Raw genomic sequence first — 26,418 nt, forward strand, 5'->3', positions numbered from 1 at the left:
AAACATGGCGTGGCTGCCTGGCTTCGTTGCTGCATGCGTGTCCATCAGTATCAGTTTAATTGTATGGTGGATCCGTCTGCCAAAGAATCTACCCTCAGGACCATGGACCTGGCCTCTTTTAGGCAGCCTACCAAATGTTGGTATTTCTCTATATCGATCTGGCTTACAACCACATCAATTCATGGCTCAGCTTACCAAACATTACGGCAAAGTGTACAGCTTTTACTTGGGAAATCAACTTTTAGTTATTTTGAATAGTGCCGAAAGTGTGCGAGAAGCTTTTAAAAATCAGTGTCTTGCAGATCGACCGAAAGTTCACATACCCGATAGACTAAAGGGAGAACATGGAACAGGCGAAGGTAGGATTATAATTATTTGCACGAATTTTGCATAATGTATAATAAATTTTATGGTGGTGATTTAAAATCTGCTGATGAGATTGCTCTGTTGGAATATTCAAAATTCCGGGATCAGTATACTAGGACTGCAACCAACTGCAGCAGCAAATCTAGATCTCGTCATTAATGCACCTTAGAAATGTTTACAACTGTGCGCTTGACTGAAAGAAGATGCGCGGAGTGCGCAAAACGTTTGTGCGACAAATGCGTGGGCAGCGTGCGAAAAAATTTGAATGTAAGCAAAGATTCATGAAATAGATGCATTTGTAGGATTGTAGAAATTAAACTTGATTAGATTTTTTGATTGACAAATCCAAATATACTCACTAGTTTTTTAGACTCTAATCCACTAATAAGAACTAAGCCACCGAGGGATGAGAAAATCGCCAGAAGCAGCGGTCAATCCCGCGGGAAAAGTGGATCCCAATGGTCATTCTGAAGAAGCCATCAGCCAAGATGGCGAAAGTCAATGGATTTGTCAATCAAAAAATCTAATCAAGTTTAAGCAAAGATTGTTCAAAATTTTGATGGAAAGTGTAAAGAATGCGCGAATAGCGTGGCCGAAAATTTTTATTATCACAAGCCCTTACTAATTTTATACCGCCTCACCGCCTTATCTTTCCTGTAATAGTACAGCTGATAAGCTAAAGCATTGTGAGATTTTTACCCCTGTACAACCAAAAAAGTGTAATTTTTCCCTAAAATGTGTTTTTTGTACGATAACTCGTAGCCTATATATTATTTCAATCCTTTTGATCAGACGAGTCATATAGCATTTCTTTCATCAAGATCAGAGCATTTCTATTTTTACCTCTGTTTGACCCATCGTATTGAAGATGTACGTTCATACTTATGTATATCTTCAATACCACGAATACGAAAGGTCGAAATTTTCATTATTATGATGGACGGTTTTTCCTCCCAGCTACATACACTTTTAAGTACATTGATAAAGTTTACTTCGAGAACTGTTATATGTCAAAGATATCATTTTTAATAATTTGCCATGACATTTGTATATATTATATCGCGAATTTCAAAGAATCATAATTATTTGATATCATCAGGACATTCCTCGCATTCAGGCCCCACAAAAATACTGTGCAAAGATGGATGACCGACCGATGTTAAAAGATACAAATGACATGGGATGGAGTAACAACAAATTCTTGTTGAATCAAAATTCGATGTCATGCAGTCATATGGGTTATGAATTGACAACTTAAACATATTTTATGCAAAATATTTACATCTTTAGGTGTGGTAATGGCATCTGGAGAATCATGGAGCCAACAACGCCGCTTTACGCTCTCTACCTTTCGGAGTTTTGGTGTTGGTAAACGAAGTTTCCAAGACCAAATATCAGTTGAAGTGCAAGCTCTCTGCGAAGAAATTTCCACTTTGGAAGGAGAAAGTTTTGACCCACGGAAACTTCTTACAAATGCAGTCACCAACATAATATGCACAGTGATAATAGGAAAGAGATTTGAATACTCTGACAAGTCATTCCATGATCTGTTGCAGCTCTATGACAGGCAACAGAAAGCTGCAGGTTCTGGGCTTGCAGATTCGCTAATCCCAATTTTAAGGTAAATTTAATCTTAGTATCGTAAAGATTAGATTAAAAAATTTACCATCATAAAATAAAAATACGACACACTGATGTCTAATTTTTTTAAAGTGTGGTTGCATTACTTCAAAATAAAACTTCGCGGAGTATGACCAAAAGGTTAACATTTTCCCAAACGTATATCAAAAAAGAGAGAAAGAAAATCAGCAACAACCAAAAGTCATATTTGCCCGGGCATATTTGGTACCAACAAAAGTTGTTTTTTAATCCACAATAGTCAGTCCGCTTTTACTTTTTAAAACAGTGTGTATAAAAATATTTTACAAATCTGGTTGATGAGGATATCTAATCAAACGTCAATTAAGTGCAGTGCAATTTTTGATAAAGGCATAAGGGTTTCCGCACATGAGGTACATGGTCCCGAGTGGGCGATTATAGATTCGACCCTGGTGACTACCCAGCAAACACAAAAACGTTTTAAAAACGTTTTAAATAAGTTATATTTTTGGCTTTTGGTTTAGGTAAAAACGTTTTAATAACATTAAAATGTCGGGTTATATAAAGGTCATGATAACGTTTTAAAACGTTTTGTATGAAAACACACTACAACAATATTGTTTTCAAAAAATGTTATTTTAAACTATTTTTGCAAACATTTTTACCAAATATTTTGTCAATACTCAAATAACGTTATGTTAAAATATTTGGGCAAACGTTTTTCGCAAAATATTTTTTCAACCCCAAAATAACATTCTGTTTAGAATGTTTTGTATCAAATTTTCAAGAATGTTTTTGGAATGTTATTAAGACGTTTTTATACCCTTTATATAACCCGACATTTAAACGTTTTCTGTAAAACATTTTTGTTTGCTGAGCAGTAGATTATCAAAAAATGTTTTTTAAGGTTATGAAAACGTTTTATGCTCTTAATATGCCCTTTATACAACCCGACATTTAAACGTTTTCTGACAACCTTTTATAACCTTTTGCGAATGATGTCGAAAACGTTTTGTGTTTGCTGGGTATACAGGGGTAAAAAATCATCTAATTTTGTTGAAAGATATACCAAATTATTCCCACAGATCACGGGGATTTCGAACATGTATATAGTCTGTGCTATCCGTGAAGTTATTCTACAAAATTCTAGTTTTAAAGTAAAAAATGTTTGGCGGTAAAAAATTCCACTTGCTCCGATATGGGCAAAAATGGTGTTAATTTGTTCGTTTAGCTGAAAGGTATCAGAAAAAGAATTTTGATCTTTACCGGGTTAAAGGCCAATTTTGTTGACCTGGTTAAAAAGTGGGAAAGCGATCCCAGTTTATATGGTATGCAGTTTATATGGTATTTCCCCGTCAAACGTCCATCAATAATTACACACAGGAATTTTGTATAATTAACACGTTCAAGAACTGCCTCATCCAAAATCCATTTTTTGGATGTCATATGTGGTGTAACCAAATAAATGTAATTTGTTTTACTCGCATTTATTGTTAATTTGTTTACTTGAACCAATTAGCCTACTAATTCTTTCAAATCATAAATTAAATGAGATTTACTTTCAACATCTTTATGTGAGTACAGCGAATAATATAAAGTCTAATACATCAGATGTGTTGATAATATTATTTACATAGAGTATGAACAATAATGGACCCAGTATAAAACCTTGGGGTACAACATATAATAGCTTTGAGTTGTAATATTATACATATTGCTTTCTGTTGCCTAAATATTGAATTTTTAAACCGTAAAAGTACGCTACCACGAAAGTCGTAGTGTTCCAATTTGTGAATTAATATGTTATGGTCAATAGTGTCAAAGGCCTTTGAAAGGTCTAAAATATTCCGATTGTGGTTTCGTTTTTTTTCAATGGCATAATTAATTTTATCAACTAGTTGTGTTATGGCCAAGTATGTGGAATGGTTGTTTGTTTCAAAAACAAACTTGCTTATCATTCAGTATTTTATTACTATCTATATACGCAATACATCTGTATACGGATGAATACTTGCCTTTCAGCGCAGGTATATAAATTAGTATTCCATGTGTAGAAACCATCGTGCTCTTATTCCCAGTTTAGCGGCTGTACTAAGAGGACTTACCTGAATACATGCTTGCATATAAATATTAAAGATTTCCCTATCAATTGAAACAAAATATGTACACTTTATGACTCATAATTACAGATTCCTCAAGATATCGTCCAAATCAGATGAAGAACGATACCAGAATAATCAGCAACTGGGTAAATTTTACAACGACATACTAAGTGATCATCGGAAAGCTTTCGATCCTACAGATCTCAAGGACTACATTGACGTCTATTTGGATGAAATAAACAAGACAGAAGATAGCTCTTCCAGCATCAATCCGAACAATCTAATGGCAACAATACATCAACTGTTCTCAGCTGGTGCTGGAACCACGATTACTACCCTTCGTTGGTCATTGTTATATATGATGGCATATCCAGAAATCCAGAGAAGAATTCAACGTGAAATTGACGATGTGGTTGGAAGAAACCGTTTGCCTGATTATTCGGACAAGGAACATTTGCCTTACACTGAAGCTACTCTAATGGAAATCGCACGCATTGCCTCTATAGCCCCATTTGGAATCCCTCACGTCGCCGCCCAAAATACCACCTTGTTTGGCTACAATATCCCAGAGAAGACAATCATCATGTCAAATATATGGGCAATTCACAATGATCCAGATACTTGGAAAGATCCAGATATGTTTCGTCCAGAGAGGTTTCTTGATGGCGACAGGTTAGTGAAACAACCGGATGCATATTTGCCTTTCAGCGCAGGTAAGTCACTACAAATATCAGAAGTGATGACTATTAATGCATGATGATGATGTTAATGATGATAATGATGGTAATAATGATGATGATGATAATTATGACAATGTTGATGAAGTATATTTAGTTTATGTTACTGTTTCTGTTGTTGTAATTTTCCCCGTCAAAAGAAGTTTGAAAAGGGGACTATAAACTGAGTTCCGATATTGGGTTGGGGTGTGTTTTTTTGGGAGTGGGTGTGGAGGTATGTGTACTGTGGCTGTATTTACACAAAATGTTAACCATTGGCCACAAAGTTCTAATCACTGGTTTCTTTGTTGATTTCACCCACACACATGCTTTGATGAATTTCAATGGGACTTAAAGACCCATGGGTACATTGACATGTGTGATGTCAGCAGGTGTGAGGTTAAAGGTCATATAGGGGTCACGTCATGTCATTTTACAAATATGATTTCGAAAGCCACCAGCATTGTTGTTCGGGAACAGCTATTCTGGGGCGGTGACAAATTTTACGCATCCCGTAATTTAATACATATACTTATGGGTAGAAGGAGTTACGTGGATGTGATAATACGAATTAGGATCTACGCCATATTTGATCATCATCGTAATTGATAGTGGCAAAGACCTCGACGAAGATGAGTTTTATAATAATCTTTCCTATCTGAACAGGTCGACGGGTGTGCCTCGGTGAAAACTTGGCGAGAATGGAATTGTTCCTATTCTTCTCTCACTTTTTGCATCGATTCACCTACAAGAAACCACAAGACTCACCAGAGCTCTCTTTTGATGGAGTCGCCGGTGCAGCTAACAGTCCCAGGTTTTATGAGACAGAAGCCATCTTGAGGGAGTAAAGCACCATTGTAGCATTTCCACAAAAGATGAATTATTATTATTTTTTACTGTCAGATATGTCACTTTGTCATTTTGAGCCGAAAAAAGCAGTAAAGAAAGAAAACGCCATTTAATCTCACTGCCTTAAAGCCATATTATAACATTTGCTGAGGAGAACATCCTCAAAAAAAATTCAATTCTGGTTTTTACACGATTGTAATGTACTTTAGTAAACAAACTTACTCTGCAAAAATCAAGACTTTAGGTGCTGTAGTTTTGTCAAAATCCGAGATTTTGAATAAAACGCAGGAACGTTATATTGAACAACTTAAGTGGCGTGTTTCTTACCCAAACCAAAAGATATTTGCAATAATTGGTATTTAAAGGGCCCGGTGCTCAATCTCGATGATTAACTCGTCGGCATACCCGGAAGCCAAGCCGCTGACCCAGGCCGATGCAACTATGCTGAAAAATAATATACTGTTGTGATATGCAATAGCAACATAGTGACTGTCCAATAAAAGGCCATGTTCATCGGCTTCATCGGCCCAATCCCTGCGGATTTCACACAATGCGTCGATGGATGACGGCAATGTTTACTTGATAATATTAACCCAATTAGTGCTGCAGAATGTTGAATCATAGCAAACATATTGTGCACTTTGGGTGAAAAGCCCCAAAATTGGCACAGATATAGCTCTTGATATGCTTAACAAATTAGGATGGAGAGCCAATTTAAATTCATTCCAAGATGGCGGGTAGAGGTCATCGAACTTTATAGAGGGAGAAAATTCAGAGCTGTTCAAATTGAGTTATAAACCATGCAAAAGTATTTCGCTGGTCACGAGGATTCAGAAAAAGTATAGTTTGACCTATATGCGATGTACGGTTCTCAAGTCATCTGTGCCAATTCTGGGGCTTTTCACCAAAAGTGCACAATACTTTAACTATTCTGGAGTGCAAGATATCTGTGGCAAACCCAACATTTTTATACATTTCAAAATTATGCGCATACTACTCGTATGGTAGGTTAGTTAAAATGCTGACGTTTGCATGATAAACTATTGAATGCAATTTGTTCAATAAAACTAAACAATAGCCGGCATAGATTGCTTTCTTTTAATAAAATTATTAGACTAAATTAGACTAAAGAATAATACATGTACAATATAAATTAATTGTTAAATTTACCAATTTATTTATTATATACACCATATTTACCAAGGTAGCCCGATCATGTACGTTACATAATATTTTTTTAAATAACAGATATAATGAATAATATACACCAGCAATTAAAGCATAAATGTAAAGAACATAGAGTAAATGAGGATGTCAGAGACTAGCAATGGTTAAAATCCATGTTTTATTGCAAATAATGTCAAGAAGAACCTATTACGGATCATTAATTATGTTTTGATGAAACCAAGTGTGGGAAAATATTGGATCCAAAACATAATAAGGATAAAATTGGATGCTTTACGACATTTTATTGGTCTCTCTATGAGTTTTAAAATATTTTAGCTCGACCAATAAATAATGAGCTCAATCGATCCAATTTTATATCATTATTGTACTAGATTTGGGCAATGTGTTTCATATTCACCTGCAGTCTGGTCAAGGTTGATGGACTTTGATCTCACATGTTCAATGTTAATCAAAAGTTTGATTAATACAGTAGGGAACACATGATTAGATAATGTACCAGGTAAAGGTCAACAATGAATTGCATTCAGGTGTACTTTATGGTCAGCAACGAGGAAGGAACCGAATCTTCATTAATATCACAACTTTCAATTAAACACAATATGGTCAAGGAAGTGAGAGTTTAATGTAATCTGTGCTCACTAAAATGTGTTGTGATGGCACATGATTATGGTACATTCATACACTCTTAAATAGCGCGAACCAATCAGAGCAAGCGTTAGAAAACTCCAAAGCATGCATTGATTGTGTCTAATTGCCCTCCGCGTACTACGCGCAGTGCTTTCCTGCGCATTCGCGTCTCGTAGGCTTGATTCATTTTTCGGCCGGGTTGATGCATTTATATTTGGTTCTATTTTCCAATATTTTTAGTGATAATTTTGTTATAAAAACAGCAAATATCACATGGTTTTTCTTCTCGTGTATGAAATAGGTTAATGAACTTGTATTACTTGTTGCTCGAGAAATTAGACAACATAATGCACTTGCGTGCATTAGACGCATCGACATCAGCGCGCGTCTAATTGTCTAATTTCTCTTCCAACAAGTAATACGCGTTCATTAACCTATAATTGTAACCAGTAGATACAACACTGGGTCAATATTGAATCCAATTCAGGTGTGATATCCTTGAGTCCATTACGCATAGTAAATACTAGATGACAGATGTAGTCATAGACCACAAAATGACGTTGTACCTTGCTTTCAATAGTAATTTCATTATGAAATAAATGTAACTGCACATCGTCCACGCCAGATAAAGAAGTATATTGTATAGGCATCAAAGTACGTGTCTTTATAAACTGCCCGCCGGATGCTGAGAGTAGCTGCTCACAAAATAAGCTTATACTCCGCGCTCGATGAGCGAGTTGGTTAAAAACCAATCATTGGCTAAAAACCAATCGCTAATAGCTCGGCGATGTAATTAATTCAGCTATGAGTTGTCTTTCAAAATATCCAGACTAAGTCCTATTGATGGAGGTCGAGTCTCTCAATGTCTGTATAGAATAGTAAACACAGTGACAATTAAACCACATTCCTCAGATGGACAAGGTGTATCAAAATGATTGGTACCCATCAGTTTGTCATCAAATGAAACGTATGATTCTTCCACATTTAACATTATATCCTCTTGAAATGACTACAACCTATAGTTTTATGACCTTTTATAACAAAAGGTCATAACTAAACCTGTTTACAACTCACATTGTAAGTGTCTGATTTAACTCAAGTTTGGTCCTATAACCGGAAGTTGTATCCTAGTCATTATATTAAGAATAGTAGAATTTAAGATATTCTTTAGTATTCCTTTAAGTACTGAGTTACGTCTTTCTGGCATTAACTGAAATCTACAATCTCTGAGTTAGGGCTTCTAACATTCAATGTTGTCAATGGTGGATGGAAAGTGTTATGTTAATCTCTTTGCAATTCGTTGTAGAAGTAACGTAATAAATCGGATTAACTACCATAGCAATAGATGAATACAATTTTGACTATATCACACTGCACTACGGGCAGGTTGCACTCATCACCTGTGTATGTCTGCTATCATAGATTGAATACAAGTGCGAGTGATCAGCATGATATGGTTCAATGCACATTGCATAGGTGACCGTTGTAGTGCAGAGCGACATAGTCAAAATTGTATTAATCTATTGTTATGGTAGTTAATCCCATTACGCCACTTCTACAGCGAATAGAAGCCAATGACCATTCAATTATCTAAACATCTACTAAAAAGTAATTTCACCTCTTTATTATGAGATAATAACTCAAAATCAAAATTCAACATTTAAATCGTTATTACAGTATTCTCTTGGTCGGGCTGACGTCACAAAGGGGAAATAGCTTTGTAAAACCAGTGTGCGCATGTGCAGCGAATGTCAAGTTCCCCTTTCTCGAGCTGGTTGCTATGCGCGCGCTTGTGCAAAGGGGACGAAGGGGGCAATGTTCCCGGATGTCCGACCGAGTGAATCAAGCATTATGGTTTTGTTCTTCGCACTAGCGACCCTTAGGATTAGAGAGAAGTCACGGGCAGGTAAGTCGATGCCCATAATTAATCGCGAAAACGCAACCAGTGATATGGCCATACTATATTAATTCATTGGCGCGTTGCATCTTGAAACTGCAAGTCGCTGGAGAGCCATATGCTCCGAGACCGGGCTCCGAGACGTCGATGACTTATGCAGGGATAATAAAGAGTGCTATGCGTGCCCATGCGCGTATATGGGGAAGGGCTTGTAGGCGCGAGTTAAAATAAGAGGACGCTCTCAGATTTCCACTTTTTCAAATGGGCTCATCAATTCACAACTTCCGTCGGTAAAAAAAATCCATCGGTACATTTACAAGTTGTGCAAACATCCACCCACCCACCTGCTTCAAAATCCTGGCTACGCCACTGACTGTAGGCGTGGCGATAAAGACAAGAACTAATTTTTTGATGTTTTATTAATACCCTCTGTCATGAAACTCAATAACATGAACGCTTCGGCCATTAAACAATTAGTCAATTACGATCAATGTTTTCTTTTATGCATCACAAATTGCGCAATTTAATAATACGCCACCGCGCACATTTTTTTCCGACGTAATTAAAAGCTTTTTAATCGTCCATTAATTTGCGGCTAATATAATTACTGCGGGATGAAGAGTTTTATGAATTTGAATTCTAAAAAAAATTCCAAATTCACCATCTATAACCAACCGTCTAACCCAATACTAAGCTTTGTATTCTCTTGATAGTTTTACCAATAATCATGCAAATATCACATTTTAATATTCTTTTTAATTTCTCACCTTTCGTGGATTAAAAAATAATGAGACTCATCTTTTGCACTTGGTATCGACGATATCATCATTGCGTGGACGTCACTGTTTCCATTACATTCAGTCCATTAAATTTATTTTACAGGTAAACAAAATTAAACAAAGTTCATACCAAATACGCCGAATTATGAACGTGCGATTGATTATGGCATTTACGAGCGACTACAATCATGGTATCATCAGAACCTTTCTAATAGTCTGCAATCAGACACGTTTAGAGTTGTGGTCTGAGAAATAATGGCTTCTTACAGCTACAATGGAAATCTGGATAGTCAAAACGGGGTTGGAGAAATTGCGATGAAGGACGTGAGTAATCCCAATATCAGGACGAATACTGACCATTTTACAACATCATCCACCACATCACCAGCTGATACTGAGACAACTAAGACAGTGAAAGAGAGATTTTTTGAGTTTGGTGCAGATTCAACCATTCATGGCGTAAGATTTGTGACAAATACAGAGATTGGGATTTTCAGAAGGTACGATTATTTTCATTTTATCTTCACATACATGTATTCAACTTAAAGGGGCACTTCGTGATCCACAGCCTCATCCCCCCACAAAAAAAAAAAAAAGTTGAGATTTTTATATCACTGGAAACCTCTGGCTAAATATTTCTTGCAGATTAATTCGTTTTGCAAAGATATCGTGAAATTTGAATTTCGTTCTGGTGCACCAGAACGAAATTACAACGCATTGTCTATGGAGCAGTGTAATACACATAATCATGCATAACTCGCAAACGCAAAATCGGAATCAACTGAAATTTTGGGAATAGGTTTTTTTCGTGGATATGTACTGAAAAATGACATAAATAGAGGATGCTAGGATCACGAAATACTCCTTTAAGACTTTAAGATTAAGTACGAATCTAAGCCTTTTCTTTGCCACTTTAATCCACTTTAAATTTTTCCGACTATACGTGTCTTTCAGCGACAACCTGTACAATACAATAATTGTATTCTTTTCAGATTGTTGTGGGGCTTGATTCTCTGCGGCTTTTTCACATGGCTTTCGTTCAACGTGACCAATAGCTTTGCACAATATATATCGCGACCCGTTAGTAGCGTTGTTGGCGTTACATACGTTACCAATATTGATTTTCCCACAATAACGTTATGTAACTACAACCAGATACGGAGGTCTAAGATTGACGACACGAAATTGACTCTTTTGAATACAATATTTGGAAATTCAGGTAATTAGTACTTGTTTGTTCGTCGAATGGTTGCTCTGTCGATTAATTTTTAAGTTTGTTGTAACATTTAACCTTTTTTACAAGAATAGATGAACGTAGATGCACGGTCCCTTCGTATCCGGATAACCTACACGCTCTATTGCTTCCTTGTCCTTGTCACTGATTTTAATCCACTTTTAATTTGGACCTTTTCAGCTACAAACATCAACTGGGCAAAATACGAACCATTTTTGAAGCAAGCAAACTTTTCACTTATAGATGAATTAACCAAGACAGCACATGACATACGCGATATGCTTCTTTGGTGCAGATGGCGTGGAGTAGAACTTTGCGATTACACGGACTTTAAAACAACGATTACCGACTGGGGGGTGTGCCATACTTTCAACAATCCACATGATAAAAACGACGTACTAACAGTAAATCAAGCAGGAAGTGGATATGGTTTACATTTACGTCTGAATGCCGAGCAGCATGAGTATACGTCAACGGAAAACCCTGGTGCAGGGTTTAAAGTAAGGCTCAACGTCTTATTTGTTCCTATAGTGCTATCGGTGCCCCGATATGAACCGATGGATCTTTCTATCGTATCTTACACATTTGCGCAGTGTTTTCGTTTATTTAAATGAAAAAACGGCAACACTATGCAAAGATTAATTATAATGCTTGTTACAAGTTGTACGATTGTACGAACTTTTTTAACGATAAGGACAAAGGGGATATGGACAATATATATTTCTCCGTTGTTTAGTGTAGTGCTGTGATATCTGGTAAACAACTAACGAGAGTCCCTATATTTTTGATATTTTTTCTTTGGATTATAACGTTTTTTGAGATACACGCTGGAGTTTGGGGTGACCCAGATGCAAAATAAATTTTTACAGACGTTTTGAAAAAAAAATGGGTAACAAAATTTGCTATTCTTCCATGGTTCATCATAGCACAACACTAAGTAATTCTAATTCCGCATTTGGTCAAATCCTCCACAATGCTGCTAACACATTATTGTTCTTAATGATTAAATTAAACGATATGCAACGGAAGTCAAAGTTTAAGAAGTATATTTTTAAGTTACTTTATGTTCATGTTATTTGTTTTAATTTTCAGGTTTATTTACATCCACGAGGCGTTCGTCCGTTAGTGAAGGAGCTCGGATTTTCTGTATCCCCTGGGTTTGAAACTGCAGTGAGCGTTTCTGTCACTCAGGTAAGCATATTGGAGATTGGGGTAATCCAGAACTTACTCGCACTCCATTACGTAGGCATGTGTTTGAAAGGGGTTCCCTTTTAGCCTCCTTTTTCTTGTAAAATTGTGTGCTACTTTAAAGTAAAAAAAACAAAAAACATTGCTATTTAACAAAGAAAGGACTAGCAGATAAGAAAATAATGTTATCAAATTTGGTGCTTTTCGTAAAAATGCCCAAAAGACATTTTATGCAGAAATTTTCTTTACTGGAAAAAGGGCTAACTGGAAGCATATTAAGCCTGCTATGAAAATATCACCTGGCAATTGAACACATGAACACCGAAGAAATTAATCTGAATTTTTAACTTCCAGCTTTCAGACGAAACTTAAAAATCATTTCATACAGATGGTCCTGAAGCAGATTAGTATACTAGTACTCTGATATAGCAATAATATTATAAATGGGATGCTGGGACAATCACATATTACACATATTTTCATTTAAATGTTGTACAAATTTTTACCGTTTTCGGTATATCAAATCTGATTGATTCTGGGTCACCTACAAAAACCTGTAAACAGTCTCAATATACATTATTACTAGAGTTCTCATAACAAATCCAGGTACTCACAATTGAATACATGAATACAAAAGCCACCTAAGTCCATAGGAAGTGATTTTGAGAGAAAAACCTGTGTATCATTTTAATTCCTTCAGTTAGATTTACCTGGTCAATATGGTAAGTTTTACGTGCAAATGAGTGGATTAACCTGTATTAGGTATGACGATTAGCATTTCAGGGACTTCGTGGGGTTCATTTTAAATTTTGGACTTAGGTGGTTTTTGAATCATATACAAAGACAACAATGTTAGAATGAGATTACCACTAGTAAGATAATACAAAATAAAGCACACAGGTATGTATAATGTTGATAAGCATTCTGACATGTAATATAAACCACACACTTTCCTTTATTAAACCCATTTTTTGTTCAAAATTCACTCTCTAGCAATGAATGTGTTACAAGTGGACTTTTATATATAATGGATTTCAATCAATGTGTTACAAGACTCAAATCATGGAATTGGGTGATTCTTTCATACATGCTATTTTTCACATGCTTAATAGACACAGAGAATGAATTTGAGTTGTTGTTTCATACATATGACAGGCCTATGTATAGCAACAATTTCCCATGCTTAACTCAATTTGGCCAAAGTATGGACTTAGGTGGCTTTTGTATTCATATATTCAATTAGTAGTGACGTTTCGCAACCTTACTGGCTGGTTGCTTCTTCTTGACTGAGCTGTATCCAATGCTAGCACTTGCTGTCTTAGCTGTAGTGTTGCCAGTTGATTTTTCTTGGATAAGCTGATTGTAAGCATGACTGAGAAAATAAGCTGCGCCCCTCATTGTTCATAGCTTGCTCGTTGCGCCTCCTGATCCAGATTGACTCTCTTATCCATCTTGGGAACTTATCGCTTTCTCGATGAAGAATTTTGGCCCCCTGCCGGTCTATGATGTGGTTGTGCTCTGCGACGTGATCTGAAATGGCAGACTTGTGTTGTTCTGAAACCGATGATAACCGAGCGGCTCTGGTACACGTCCTTTGGCTGATTTTATCTGATTCTTTCTGATGTTCTTTCATTCTTGTTCCAAACTGTCTTCCTGTTTCCCCAACATAAGTGTGGGTGCAGTTGCGACAAGGAATTTCATACACACACCCTGATGTTTCACTTATGTCCCTTTTATCTTTAGGGTGAACTAACATGTTCCTCAGTGTGGTGTGTGGCTTCACTGCTGCAGAGACACTGTGTTTCTTCAGAATCCGCTAAACTTTCTCTGAGACACCCTGCACATATGGTATAACTACCATACCCCGAGATTTTGTATCGTCCGAGTTCTTCTTAGGTTTGGACTTAACGGTTTTGTTGGTGCGCTGCTGTTTGACTCTCTCAAACGACCAGTCTGGATAACCACATTTGCTGAGTGCCTGCTTGATGTGTTCCTCCTCTTTATCTCTGTCTTCTTGCTCGGTAACAATGCGATCTGCTCTGTCCAAAAGGGTTCTGATGACCCCTAGCTTATGATGAAGTGGGTGATGGGATTGAAAATTGAGGTATTGATCGGTGTGTGTTTTCTTTCTGTACACCAACAGTTTGACCGATCCATCTGCTTTTCTTATGATAAGAGTATCTAAAAATGGAATCTTCCCCTCTTCCTCTGTTTCATAAGTGAACTTTATATTTCCTGTGCTATCAACCTGATTTAGATGGTCTGTGAGCTTGTCTGCACTTCCTTTATGGATGATCTCCAAAATGTCATCTACGTATCGTTTCCAAAGGCTAGGCTGGCATTCAATGGGAGCGGTGGCAATGGCTGATTGTTCAAGAAATTCCATAAAGAAATTGGCCACTATTGGAGACACGGGGCTTCCCATCGCTGCTCCACAAAGTTGCTTGTATATTTGCCCTTTGAAAGTGAAATACGTCGTTGTTAAAATGAATTTCAAGAGTTCCATGATGTCATCTACGCTGAGAAGTGTCGGCTTTTTTAAAGTCTTGTCACCTGCAAGTCGGTCTTTGATGACTTCAAGTGCTTTGTCTATGGGCGTGTTTGTAAATAATGAAACTACATCGTGCGAGATGAACATGTTGTCTTCCTCAATCATGACTTCTGACAGATCTTCCGCCAGCTGAGCAGAATTGTTCACATGATGTTCAGTGTTTCCTATCAGTGGTCCTAAAATATCTGCTAATGATCTAGATGTGGCATACCCTATGGACCCGGTATAGTCCACGATGGGTCTTAAGGGAGTTCCTGGCTTGTGGATTTTTGGGGTACAATAAATCCGTGGAATACTTTCAGAAGTCGGATAAAGGTACTGATAGTCTGTCTGCGTGATCTTGTTTTCTTGTTTTCTTGTTTAAGTCTGGTGAGGATACGCACAAGTTCATGCTTACAATCAGCTTATCCAAGAAAAATCAACTGGCAACACTACAGCTAAGACAGCAAGTGCTAGCATTGGATACAGCTCAGTCAAGAAGAAGCAACCAGCCAGTAAGGTTGCGAAACGTCACTACTAATTGTGAGTACCTGGATTTGTTATGAGAACTCTAGTAATAATTTATATAGACAATCCTGATGAATCTCTTCAATGAGTCTCAATTATACATTTGCAAGCAAGTGTAGGTGACGTCCCATTGTATTTTCATGCCAAATTCAAAGTAGTTACCATTTATAGAACCAGAGTTATTTTAGTGTAGGCAGAACTTACTGAATGACCCTCGTAGCTGCAATAATTGGCAAAGGATATGGATATGATCATGGATAAACTGCATTACTATAAATTGTATTGTATTGTGTTGTATTGGGGTGTGGGTGTATGTCAGGGTGTATGTAGGCGGTGCCGTATGTTTGAGTTGGTGTTAGTCAAATCATAGAATTTCGAAAATTAACACTTATTTTGTTTTTCTTGTAATTTAAGGTGAACAATTTACCTCATCCCTACTCGAAATGTAGACCTTCGACAGAGTCGCTTAATTTTTCCGAGACGTACACAGTACCGGGCTGCATACAGGAATGTAAAGAAATGTTTGTGATAGATATATGCAAGTGCAAAGAATTTAGATATCAAGGTAGACGCTATGATATAAAAAAGACATGATCAGGCCAATTAATTTAAACCTTAGTCTCAAAGCTTGTGAGAAACTGCTTTAATAGTAAAGTGTTCCACAGAAGAGGTCCTCTGGTTTTAGATGTATTACCAGCAAGTACAATTTTGGTATGAATAATGAAAGGCTGATCATGCTGATTGGCGTGTCTGGCGTTATAAGAGTGAACTGATATATCTATATTGACGACATCATGTAGAAGATCAGAAGGGAAGAGACAATTGTGGAACTGATACATAAAAGAACCAAGTTGAAATTTATAGATATCATATAGTACTTTCAGAGTATGAAGAGAGGAAAATAAAAGACCAGTGTGAGCAAGCCATAGGGATAAGTGCAAGTTCTAATAACTCTCCTTTGAAGAAGAAAGAGCGATTGTAAGTTTTTGTTGTTGGGGTCAGCTCACACAAGAGCACCATAAGAAAGGTATGGAAGGACAAGAGAGTTATAGAGAGTAAAGTAAAAACGTTTAACGTTTATGCTATAACTTTCTCACATTTTCTTAATATATCCACAGGAAATGCTACGCCATGTGATCTTAAAACAGCTAACGAGTGTATAGGTGACGCAGAAGGTACATACTCAGATTAGAATTTCGAAAAATAATAGACTTCAAACTAGATTTCAAGTTATACTTGATATTTTTTATCAAATCTAATCATCGGCCATTATAAGGGAGTTTGAAAGTCAGCTGCATAGTACCCCGGGACAGTACCTGTGCCATGTGTACCATGTGCAGTCAGAAATATGTCCAAAAATTCGTCCCTATAAACACTAGTCGTATCGGGAATGTACCGCATGCCGATATTTTTCTAAACAGATCGATATTGGCGCACTATAAACAGTCAAAGGTAAATTTGATATTCGGTATTGTCGGAAGTGGTACATATTAATGACAAAGTGCTTTTCAGTTATGACCATGGTACACAGCAGAGATTATTATAGGCGGTAATATCATATCGTGTGTGGTAAATTTGATTCATAATAAACAGCACCAGTTGCATTTTCGTAACGATGTACTCAAAACTCAGTATAGTTACTATATGGTTATTGTAGGTTTTATTCTTTTCTCATTTCAGACAAATTTATCAAAGAAAATAAGAATGCCGAATGTGACTGTCCAAAATCGTGTGATGGAGTCGTTTATAATGCTCGCTTATCTCATGCTTATTTTCCAAACGACCTACTGGTAAAAACAATTTCTGTTGGAATGAACCTCTCAGAAGGACAAATTAGGTGAGTTTTGACATTTTTGTTTTTGTATGTGAATGCGTTACGTGTTGCGTATTAATGAAATGTACCAACATTTTGTAGTAATTATAATGGTACTAAAAAGTCTGATAAATGTGTTTGAATTCCGTGCATTTAAACTAATCATAATAATTATATTTAAAAAACTATATTTATCTTTCACAGGAAAAATATTCTGGATGTGCGTGTGTTCTTTGAAGAATTAAGCTATAGCAATGTTACCCAAATACCTGCTTATACTTCAACAAGTCTGCAAAGTAAGTGCATAATAAATTGCTCATAATTTCACTATCAGTTACTAATGTGATCCGCGGCAAATTTCTTTGTTAGTCAAAATAATGTATATTTTAGATTCCTTGATCAACCGTGTTGCATTAATTTTGGGTTTGCTTCGTGAGCGGGTGGGTGGGAAGGGTGCGAACGCGTGAATGTAGGGTGTGGGGACGGGGTTGCACTTGTGCCAGCATTCTTATGGGGTACTGTGTAAGTTGCAGCAATAGCTTGTGGGGTACAAGTTCTTTGTGGGGTATAAATCTTAGGTCCCATAAAGAAAAAATAGCTTGCTTATAGGCCTGAAACGCTATTTTAATGGTACCTCACAGAGGGGATGGGGGGGTAATGGGTATGTGTAAAAAAAAGTTCCCCACAAACTATTGGTGGTAAGTTTTTTGTATCCCACAAGAATGGTATGATAAGAATTATACTCCAGAAGACACACACACACGCGCATAATGCTGGACCCCACAAGAATCCTGGTGTGAGTAGGGGTGTATATGTGTGTTGCCACACTGGGGTTGTTGAAAGTCGGAATAAACTATTGAGTTTTATGTTTTATTTATTTGTATGTTTTTAATTGTTGCTCACTCCTTAAGGGCTGGGGCATGAACGTTTGGACACTATTTATTTTGGGACATCAGAGCACATCAGACATATCGAATTGCATTCTGAATACGAAGAATGTCATTCTGATATCAAATAATTTTGATTTTTTGAAATTCGCAATTTAATACACATTTTATGGCAAATCATTAAAATTGATATTTTTGATATTTAACAGTACTTGAAGTAAACTTTATAAATCTGATGATTTATACTTAAAGTGTATGTAGGTGGGATGAAAAGCCGACGATCAATTGAAAATTTTGACCTTTCGTATTGAAGATATGGATTTTTTTCCCAAAACACCAAAAAAAATAGGTCTTTTTGGGAAAAAATCCATATCTTCAATATGAAAGGTCAAAATTTTCAATTGACCGTCGGCTTTTCCTCCCTGCTACATACACTTTAAGAATATATCATTAGATTTATATAATTTACTTCGAGGACTGTTATATATCAAAAATTTGAAAAATATCAAATTTTTATAATTTGTCATAAAATTTGTATTATATTGTGATTTTCAAAAATGAAAATTACTTGATATCAGAAAGACATGCTTCGTATTCAGAATGCAATTCGATAGGTCTGAGGTGCTCTCATGTCCTACAAAAAATACTGTCGAAACGCAATAAACGCTCATTTTTAGATCCCTTAAAGCCATAATGATTTTAGTCAAATTTTAATTTTGTTGTTCTTTGCTAAATAATATTACATAATATGATTATTTAAGCCGAAATAATTAGGTAAAATGAAAGAATACGCAGCCCCTTAAATGTGGAGCTCAATGGGGGGAATTGTCGTACTTTTTAATTACACCATTGGGTATGCCCAGCAAACACAAAAACGTTTTAAAAACGTTTTACATAAGTTATATTTTGGCTTTTGGTTTAGGTAAAAACGTTTTAATAACATTAAAATGTCGGGTTATATAAAGGTCATGATAACGTTTTAAAACGTGTTGTATGAAAACACACTACAACAATATTTTTAAATGTTTTCAAAAAATGTTATTGTAAACTATTTTTTGCAAACATTTTTGCCAAATATTGTGTCAATACTTAAATAACATTATGTCAAAATATTTGAACCCAGCAAACACAGAAATGTTCTTAAAATGGTTTTTTTTCAAAACCTTTTAATAACATTTAAATGTCGGGTTATTATAAAGGTCATGAAAACGTTTTTAAAACGTTATTGAAAATATTTTGGGCAAACATTTTTTGCAAAATATTTTTTCAACCCCAAAATAACATTTTGTTTAGAATGTTTTTGTATCAAGTTTTTAAGAATGTTTTTGGAATGTTATCAAAACGTTTTTATACCCTTTATATAACCCGACATTTAAACGTTTTCTGTAAATCATTTTTGTTTGCAGAGCAGTAGATTATCAAAAAATGTTTTTTAAGGTTATGAAAACGTTTTATGCTCTTAATATACCCTTTATATAACCCGACATTTAAACGTTTTCTGACAAACTTTTATAACCTTTAGCGAATGATGTCGAAAACGTTTTGTGTTTGCTGGGTGACAATCGTGAAAATAGTAGAAACTAAAACAAATTGAAGGCGTCCTTGTGAGCAAATCACGCAGTATTATTAACAATTTGTTTTTTGTTTATTCTATTGCAGGTGATATTGGTGGTTCAATGGGTTTGTTTGTGGGAATGAGTATACTGAGTGTCGTGGAATTCATTGACTTTTTACTAGTGTCTTTGTGGAATAGATGTTGTAAAGTACATCGAAGATGAACAAACATAGACGTATTGGCAGAATAATGCTCTTCTTGTATACGTATTGTACCATTTAATTTTAGGAAAGATTTCCTTGATATCCTGAGTGGGATAGATGTTGTAATGTACATAAGAAATGACCAAATATATAACCATATAATTCGATATAACAACAACAACAACAACAGCAACAACAATAATAATAATAATAATAATAACAACAACAACAACAACAACAACAACAACAACAACAACAACAATAATACACGCTCTTATACAATCACATTATTTCCCACACTACCCATTCACATGTACACACCCATCAGCCCCCACCTCCACCACACCTACGCTCCCCTCCCACACACCCTACCCAATACAGTGAAGTAATAGTAGAAGCTAAACGCAATGTGTTGATTCAATTAACTTAACGTTTATCGATTTGCAATTTTAAAGTACAAATGAGCGTCTACGTCTGTAAATGCCTAAGAGAATTAGGTGCTATATAGGAACCTGCCTGCTAGCTGCATTACAAAATTACTATTGTAATAAGAAAGCAAATAATACGTTCAGTTTCTGCAACTTGCAATGTTTGGATGACTAGTATCATTGATATCATTTTGTTTTCTTTGTTCGGGCTTTGACAACTCTGGATAACCCAAGGAAGCCTCTATATTATGATATTGAAGCTTATTTTCATTGGGGTCCATTGGAACACCAGAGCGGGTTGGGAACAGTCAGGGGTGAACACCCTACTCTTTTCGAAACTGGCTGCGAGATACATGTACAGGTATGGCTCTCTATACACGGGACCGACGGCTTAACGTCCCCTCCGAAGGACGGGGTACTTTCGTGATTCATTTACCCTATTCTAAATGAACCATTTGGGAGAGCGGAAGTCTGAATTTAATCTACAGTTATTGCCAATTAATTTCAGACTTTTTTTTTCAAGTACGTATCACAGCAAATCTCCGCCGCTGGGAATTGAACCCAGGACACCATGCACTAAAGGCAACATTAGAAAAAGTTGGCGGACATCTCCCATTCACCCGTGGTGAATTGACTATGTAATAATCACACACTCAAGGGTATAGACCAACTGTACGTATCCACTCCTTTCGAATGCCGTATCTTGCTAAACAAATGTATTTAGGCCAAAATATCACAAATAATATTGATTTGAATATGTTATATTCATATTTCATGTAAAAAAAAATTTAAAACTTGAAAAAACGACTCGCGTACCGATGTAATTTAAACCAAGCATTTTAACTGTTTTAGTGAATCAAGGCCCGATAACGCCATTGCTATCATTCATACTACAGTTCATTCATAAAAATATCAAACTAACCCGATAGTATCGACCATAAGGTATATTCGAGGCTTTCGAGCCAAATCTGGACACCATCCGGATATTTTTCCTTCATGTACCTTGCAAGATTCATAAATTTTGGCTATAATGCCCATTGGCAAACAGGCTAATGGTGCTCATCACACAAATTTACAGCTATCTTTTCTTTAGATGTTTACTTCATTTACTGAGGTATGCAGAGTGTAGCCTTCAGCACGTAAAATTGCGAAAATTACTTAGTATAATAGAGGGTTAGTTCCCGATACACCATGGAACAGGGAAACTGGTTATTTGCATAATAAAGACACTATTAAATCCTTTTCTATCGCATTGTGTATAAATGATATGTCATGTCCAATTGTATTGGTTGTGGACGGCGAGATGTAAATTGGATGATGATGTCAAAGATCATTAGAGTTTGTCACTCGGTCTATGGTAACTTGTTGTAATGAGTACCCTATCAATTTAAAGGCCACGCTGATCACGAGAAAGATTAAACCTCTCTTTTGTAAATGCCCCGGCCTGATTTATTTGTTGGAGTCAAGCTCTTTTATAGAAGTAAGAAGCAGATCAACCTTGTCTATCCGCTGGATTCAAACTCTTTTATAAAAATGAGAATCAGATCATCCTTAGCCTAGTGTAATCTATGTGTTGGAGTCAAACTGTTTTATAGAAGTGAGAAGAAGATCCTAGTGTGATCTATCTGTTGGCGTCAAACTCTTTTATAGACACGGTAGAAGTGAGAATAAGATCAACCTCAGCTTAGTATGATCTTTGTGTTGGAGTCAAACTCTTTTATAGTGAGAAACCTTAGCCTACGCTGAACTATATGTTTGAGTCCAACTCTTTAATAGAAGTGAGAAGCAGATCCGGCTTAGCCTACGCTGATCTATTTGTCGGAGGCAAACTCTTTTATAGAAGTGAGAACCTTGATCGCAGCTGTCATCTCAACAGAGTGATATGTCTGGGCTAGCAAGTCGATTGAAATGAGAAATGACTTTTATTCAAATTGGATGTCATAAATGAGTAATTCTTTTTCAATTATTTTGGTTGATTTGACATGGAATGACCCAAACACTGAATTATTACACTTTAACAATTTAGTTCAATATTTGCTTATGCAACTGAAAATGCGCTAATTTTGATCCGACTACGTCAAGGAGCAACATTTCATTAGGTGTACTATTATTACGCTTGCTTTATAATTGCTTGTGTTATTAAAAACCTTTTTAAAATTTATTGCAAATTACATGCGTTACCGCGTGATGTGTACCGTGTGTTTCAATTCTGTTCGATGTCTAGAACTATCTAATTCAATACGAAGCATGTTGGTATTGTTTTGAATATAAATTCATATCCGACTCGTCTATGCACTTGACGTTATGCGTGGTCGGCTTTCCAGAGATGTCTCCATTTATGTTCGGTTCATTAGATGTATTTTACAGGGCGTTGTATATAAACAAATTGTGCTCGTGACAGACAATAATATATCATTTATCATCGTGTAACCTGTAATATTACTCAGAGTAACTATTATCATGATCACGAACACCATTCAAATGCGCTGGATAATTGATATGTAGCCTAAATGGTAGTGACTACATTTGCAAACGTGTTGCATATTCTACTTTAAGAGGTTTAGCGTCAAGCATTGTGTCAGGAAAAGGTGCAGGAATATAAACATGGCTACGTATATCTACAATGGAAATCTGGACAACCGCAAAATGATTGGCGAAATCGGTATCGAGCCTAACGCATTTTATGGGATCAAATACGTGAGCAATCCCAATTTTCGAATGAATCCTGACCGTCGTTTTATGACATCATCCACCACATCTTCAACAACAGCTGATGAGACTGAGAAAACTTACACGGCGAAAGAGAGGTTTTGCGAATTTGGTGCAGATTCAACCGTTCATGGTGTGAAATATGTGACAAATCCAGCGATTGGGGCTTTCAGAAGGTACGATTTATTTCATTTTATCTTAACAAGTTTTGCATAAGTATGCTAAGAAACCCTTACATGTACATTGTCACTCATTGTAGGCTTATTCTCTAAACTCTTTGATCTTTTTTCTTACACTTCGGTTCTACCTAAACTTTGTTGGATTAGCCTTTGTTTACGTCTTTTGAAAGTACTAAGCACGTCTTTTTAATGGTACTACGTACTACTACCAGGACTATTTCCTGGTACAGCGTCACATGGCCATGAATTTAATGCATCTGATAAAGTCACTTTCAACGTTTTATAAATGCACGTAGTATTAAATGGCATAACAATACCAAAACATTGTTGAAAACCCACACAATATTCCCTGCAGGTATATTTCTCCCGGTGTTTTCCTTGCAGACCTTCCTTTGACACTGTCATCTCGTAGATAACAATTGCAGTATTATTGTATTCATTCTAGATTCATGTGGGGCTTGATACTTTGTGGCTTGATCGTATGGCTACTCGTCAACGTTACCAATAGTTTCATACAATTCAAATCTCGACCCGTTAGTAGCATAGTCGGTGTTACGTACGTTACAGATATTGATTTTCCCGTAGTAACACTGTGTAACTATAATGCAGTAAGGAAGTCCAAAATTGACGAGGCAGAATTGGCTCTTTTGAATAGTATATTTGGTTTTTCAGGTAAGTAATACTTCGTAAGTATTCGTTCGTTCCTTAGGCAGTTGATTGGCTGATCGTTGTATTTATTTATTATTATTATTTATTGTATTTCCGCATTTAGATGAGCAATCTATTGTTGAATTTACTTCAGGTTTTGTCTAGTCTTTGTTTATTAAAAAATACTTCATAACAAATATTGTTTATATCGTTCATTGAAAAGACGTATTCTATTATTTGAAAGCAATCACGTTACTTTTTTGTCACGTTATACGGATAGCTGCCCATGAATGAACTGGTAGTATATTTAGGTGAGCAAAGAAAACAGAAAAAATTTGGCCTTGAACTTTCTTTCCCAATAAGTGTAACCACCATCAGAAGAGGTAACCGTGTTGCATAAAATTGTCCTAACGTTAAATGAATTCCGGTATTTGTCAGAGAATCTCAAACTTGGAATTTTGGTTCTGGAAATTGACTTTTTATCAGGGTTTTTTGGTGTGTGTTTTTTTGGGGGTGAAAATTAGATCGTCCATGAAAATACCTTGCTGTTGAAAATGAGATACCGAGATCTAACCATGTAAGCCATAATAAAGATCTTTCTTGCCATCTCCCTGCGAATAGCCTTTGGAAGCAATTTTTGCCAGAGCCATCAGAATATCAACTTTTTACTCGCTTCCCCTCGATTTATTTGTTACCCAATATGCCGTATAATCTTATTTACCCAATCACGGCACGCTGTTTATTCTTTATAATGGGCTAATGTAAAATTACAGCTGAAAGTGCTCATGCTAACCAAAAACTCAATTCTAAGGAATTTTACCACGTTCCTGTTTTTGTTCAAAATATGAACCTCTGTGTAGAATGCCCTACATGCTTCGATTTAAACTCATTTAGCTTATCATTTAGAAGTTCATGAAAAAAGCAGAATACTGGAACTATGAAATATCTCTTGATAGCGTGAATATTGTACGTAATGGACTGAGGTATTTGACCTTATATCGTAGGGTAATTGCTTAATTAAGCGTCATTGGTTAATGGCAGCTTTGAATTATGGGTGAATCCTTCTTTGATAGTCCGACGAGTAGGACCTGTTTGTTTCTTAGTTTATACCAACTATACTCTAACTCTGATCGCTCAAGAAAGATTAACCACAAAAATCCACTAACCGCCCCTCCCGAAAACGTGTCATGTGAGACAGTGATCATAGTGTGAAATGTGTATAGTCTGGTAACTTAGAAAAAAAGGTCCTACTCGTCGGACTATTCTTTGATAAGAAAGAAAGATACGAATTCTTTAAAAGGAATGGAGCACCCAATGGGGAATTTGGTGTGATGTGCTGTAACCGTTTTTCTTCTTTAAAACAATAATTGTAACATTAACATAGTCAGCAAAGAAACATTACTAGCATAACTATTGCAGTGGGCGAGGTGTAAAATCTGAACAAGTGTTGTTTAGTGACTTTGTAAAGTTAAGACACCAGGCACTTCACCGAGGAAACCAGTCGTCTCTTTTATTTGACGAATACCGTAAAGATTCGCCTAAAGCTGGTTTCATATTTTCTGCCGCTTGCCGCTGAGCGGCATGACGCTTCATCATGTCGCTTGTACTTTTCTGCAAGCGAAGCGGCAAACAGCTGAGCGACAGCGGCATGACTCTGAAAGCCACTCTTGCCGCTCAGCACCGCTCCAAAATCGTATTTTGTATTCATACGTCAGAGCGGCACCGCTCCGAGTTGACTTGAATTCAACTCCCAGCGGTGCTGCCGCGGCGGCAAAGCGGTGGAGTGATCGATATATCGGCTTGCCGCTGGTCACCGCTTGTGTTTTTGGCGAGATTGCGCAGTGAAGTAAAATCATCTTCACAGCGGCAAAGCGGCAGAAAAGTATGAAACCAGCATAATGCAGTAATGGCGCTATGGGGTCACTTGACATAAGAGCAATTTTATGCACAACCTAAAAGTACCCTTTCCCCGGACCCTTTCAAATTGAAGTATAAATTGAATAGCAAAATTATTACACATGTGGGGTTCCATATTTGTAATATGTTATCAAAAACAACATTTTGAAAATATTTGACGACGTCGACGGAAAAAATATTCAACGACGGAAACGTTTACAATATAATAAAACAAAGTTGAACAAAATGGACAATTTTGCTGCACAGTAGTCAAATGTTGTTCCGCCTTTGCATTCAAATGTATGTAGAAGGTTGCTTGTGTCTACAAGCTGTTATGGCAGCGCGGAGGTGGTCACTTACGTATTTATAAAATGTATTAATAAATATAGTCGAAGCAAACTGTAAGGCGGTACATGTAGATGTGCCGGTGCTTTATGTCGTTGATGCGCAACAGAGCGCGATTGCTATACAGATTGACTCACTTACTCCATATCACG

At 36.4% G+C, this 26,418-nt stretch overlaps 2 protein-coding genes across 2 annotated transcripts; both read left to right on the forward strand.

Moving 5' to 3' along the window:
• The first annotated feature begins 4 nt into the window (after window positions 1-4).
• LOC140160237 (cytochrome P450 2J4-like) lies at window positions 5-6,616 on the forward strand. The gene is made up of 4 exons (XM_072183513.1): window positions 5-359; window positions 1,657-1,987; window positions 4,155-4,780; window positions 5,450-6,616. The coding sequence occupies exons 1-4, from the start codon at window positions 5-7 to the stop codon at window positions 5,629-5,631; spliced, it is 1,494 nt and encodes a 497-aa protein (XP_072039614.1). The 3' UTR covers window positions 5,632-6,616.
• A 3,643-nt stretch (window positions 6,617-10,259) lies between these two features.
• Window positions 10,260-20,165, forward strand: LOC140160238 (acid-sensing ion channel 1-like). The gene is made up of 9 exons (XM_072183514.1): window positions 10,260-10,623; window positions 11,116-11,342; window positions 11,538-11,857; window positions 12,450-12,548; window positions 16,018-16,168; window positions 16,722-16,778; window positions 17,284-17,440; window positions 17,621-17,712; window positions 19,963-20,165. Exons 1-9 carry the CDS (start codon window positions 10,379-10,381, stop codon window positions 20,079-20,081), a joined length of 1,467 nt encoding a protein of 488 aa, XP_072039615.1. The 5' UTR covers window positions 10,260-10,378; the 3' UTR covers window positions 20,082-20,165.
• Window positions 20,166-26,418: the final 6,253 nt, after the last annotated feature.

The sequence above is a fragment of the Amphiura filiformis genome, chromosome 9 (assembly GCF_039555335.1).
Source record: "Amphiura filiformis chromosome 9, Afil_fr2py, whole genome shotgun sequence".
Taxonomy (NCBI): domain Eukaryota; kingdom Metazoa; phylum Echinodermata; class Ophiuroidea; order Amphilepidida; family Amphiuridae; genus Amphiura; species Amphiura filiformis.

Bases quoted from the DNA above. Each gene is read 5' to 3' on its own strand.
- LOC140160237 (XM_072183513.1), top strand. From the start codon at position 5: ATGGCGTGGCTGCCTGGCTTCGTTGCTGCATGCGTGTCCATCAGTATC. The intron at 360-1,656 runs GTAGGATTATAA...TTACATCTTTAG, and splicing joins AGAACATGGAACAGGCGAAG to GTGTGGTAATGGCATCTGGA. The intron at 4,781-5,449 runs GTAAGTCACTAC...CTATCTGAACAG, and splicing joins ATATTTGCCTTTCAGCGCAG to GTCGACGGGTGTGCCTCGGT.
- LOC140160238 (XM_072183514.1), top strand. From the start codon at position 10,379: ATGGCTTCTTACAGCTACAATGGAAATCTGGATAGTCAAAACGGGGTT. The intron at 12,549-16,017 runs GTAAGCATATTG...TTGTAATTTAAG, and splicing joins TGAGCGTTTCTGTCACTCAG to GTGAACAATTTACCTCATCC. The intron at 16,169-16,721 runs GTAGACGCTATG...ATATATCCACAG, and splicing joins CAAAGAATTTAGATATCAAG to GAAATGCTACGCCATGTGAT.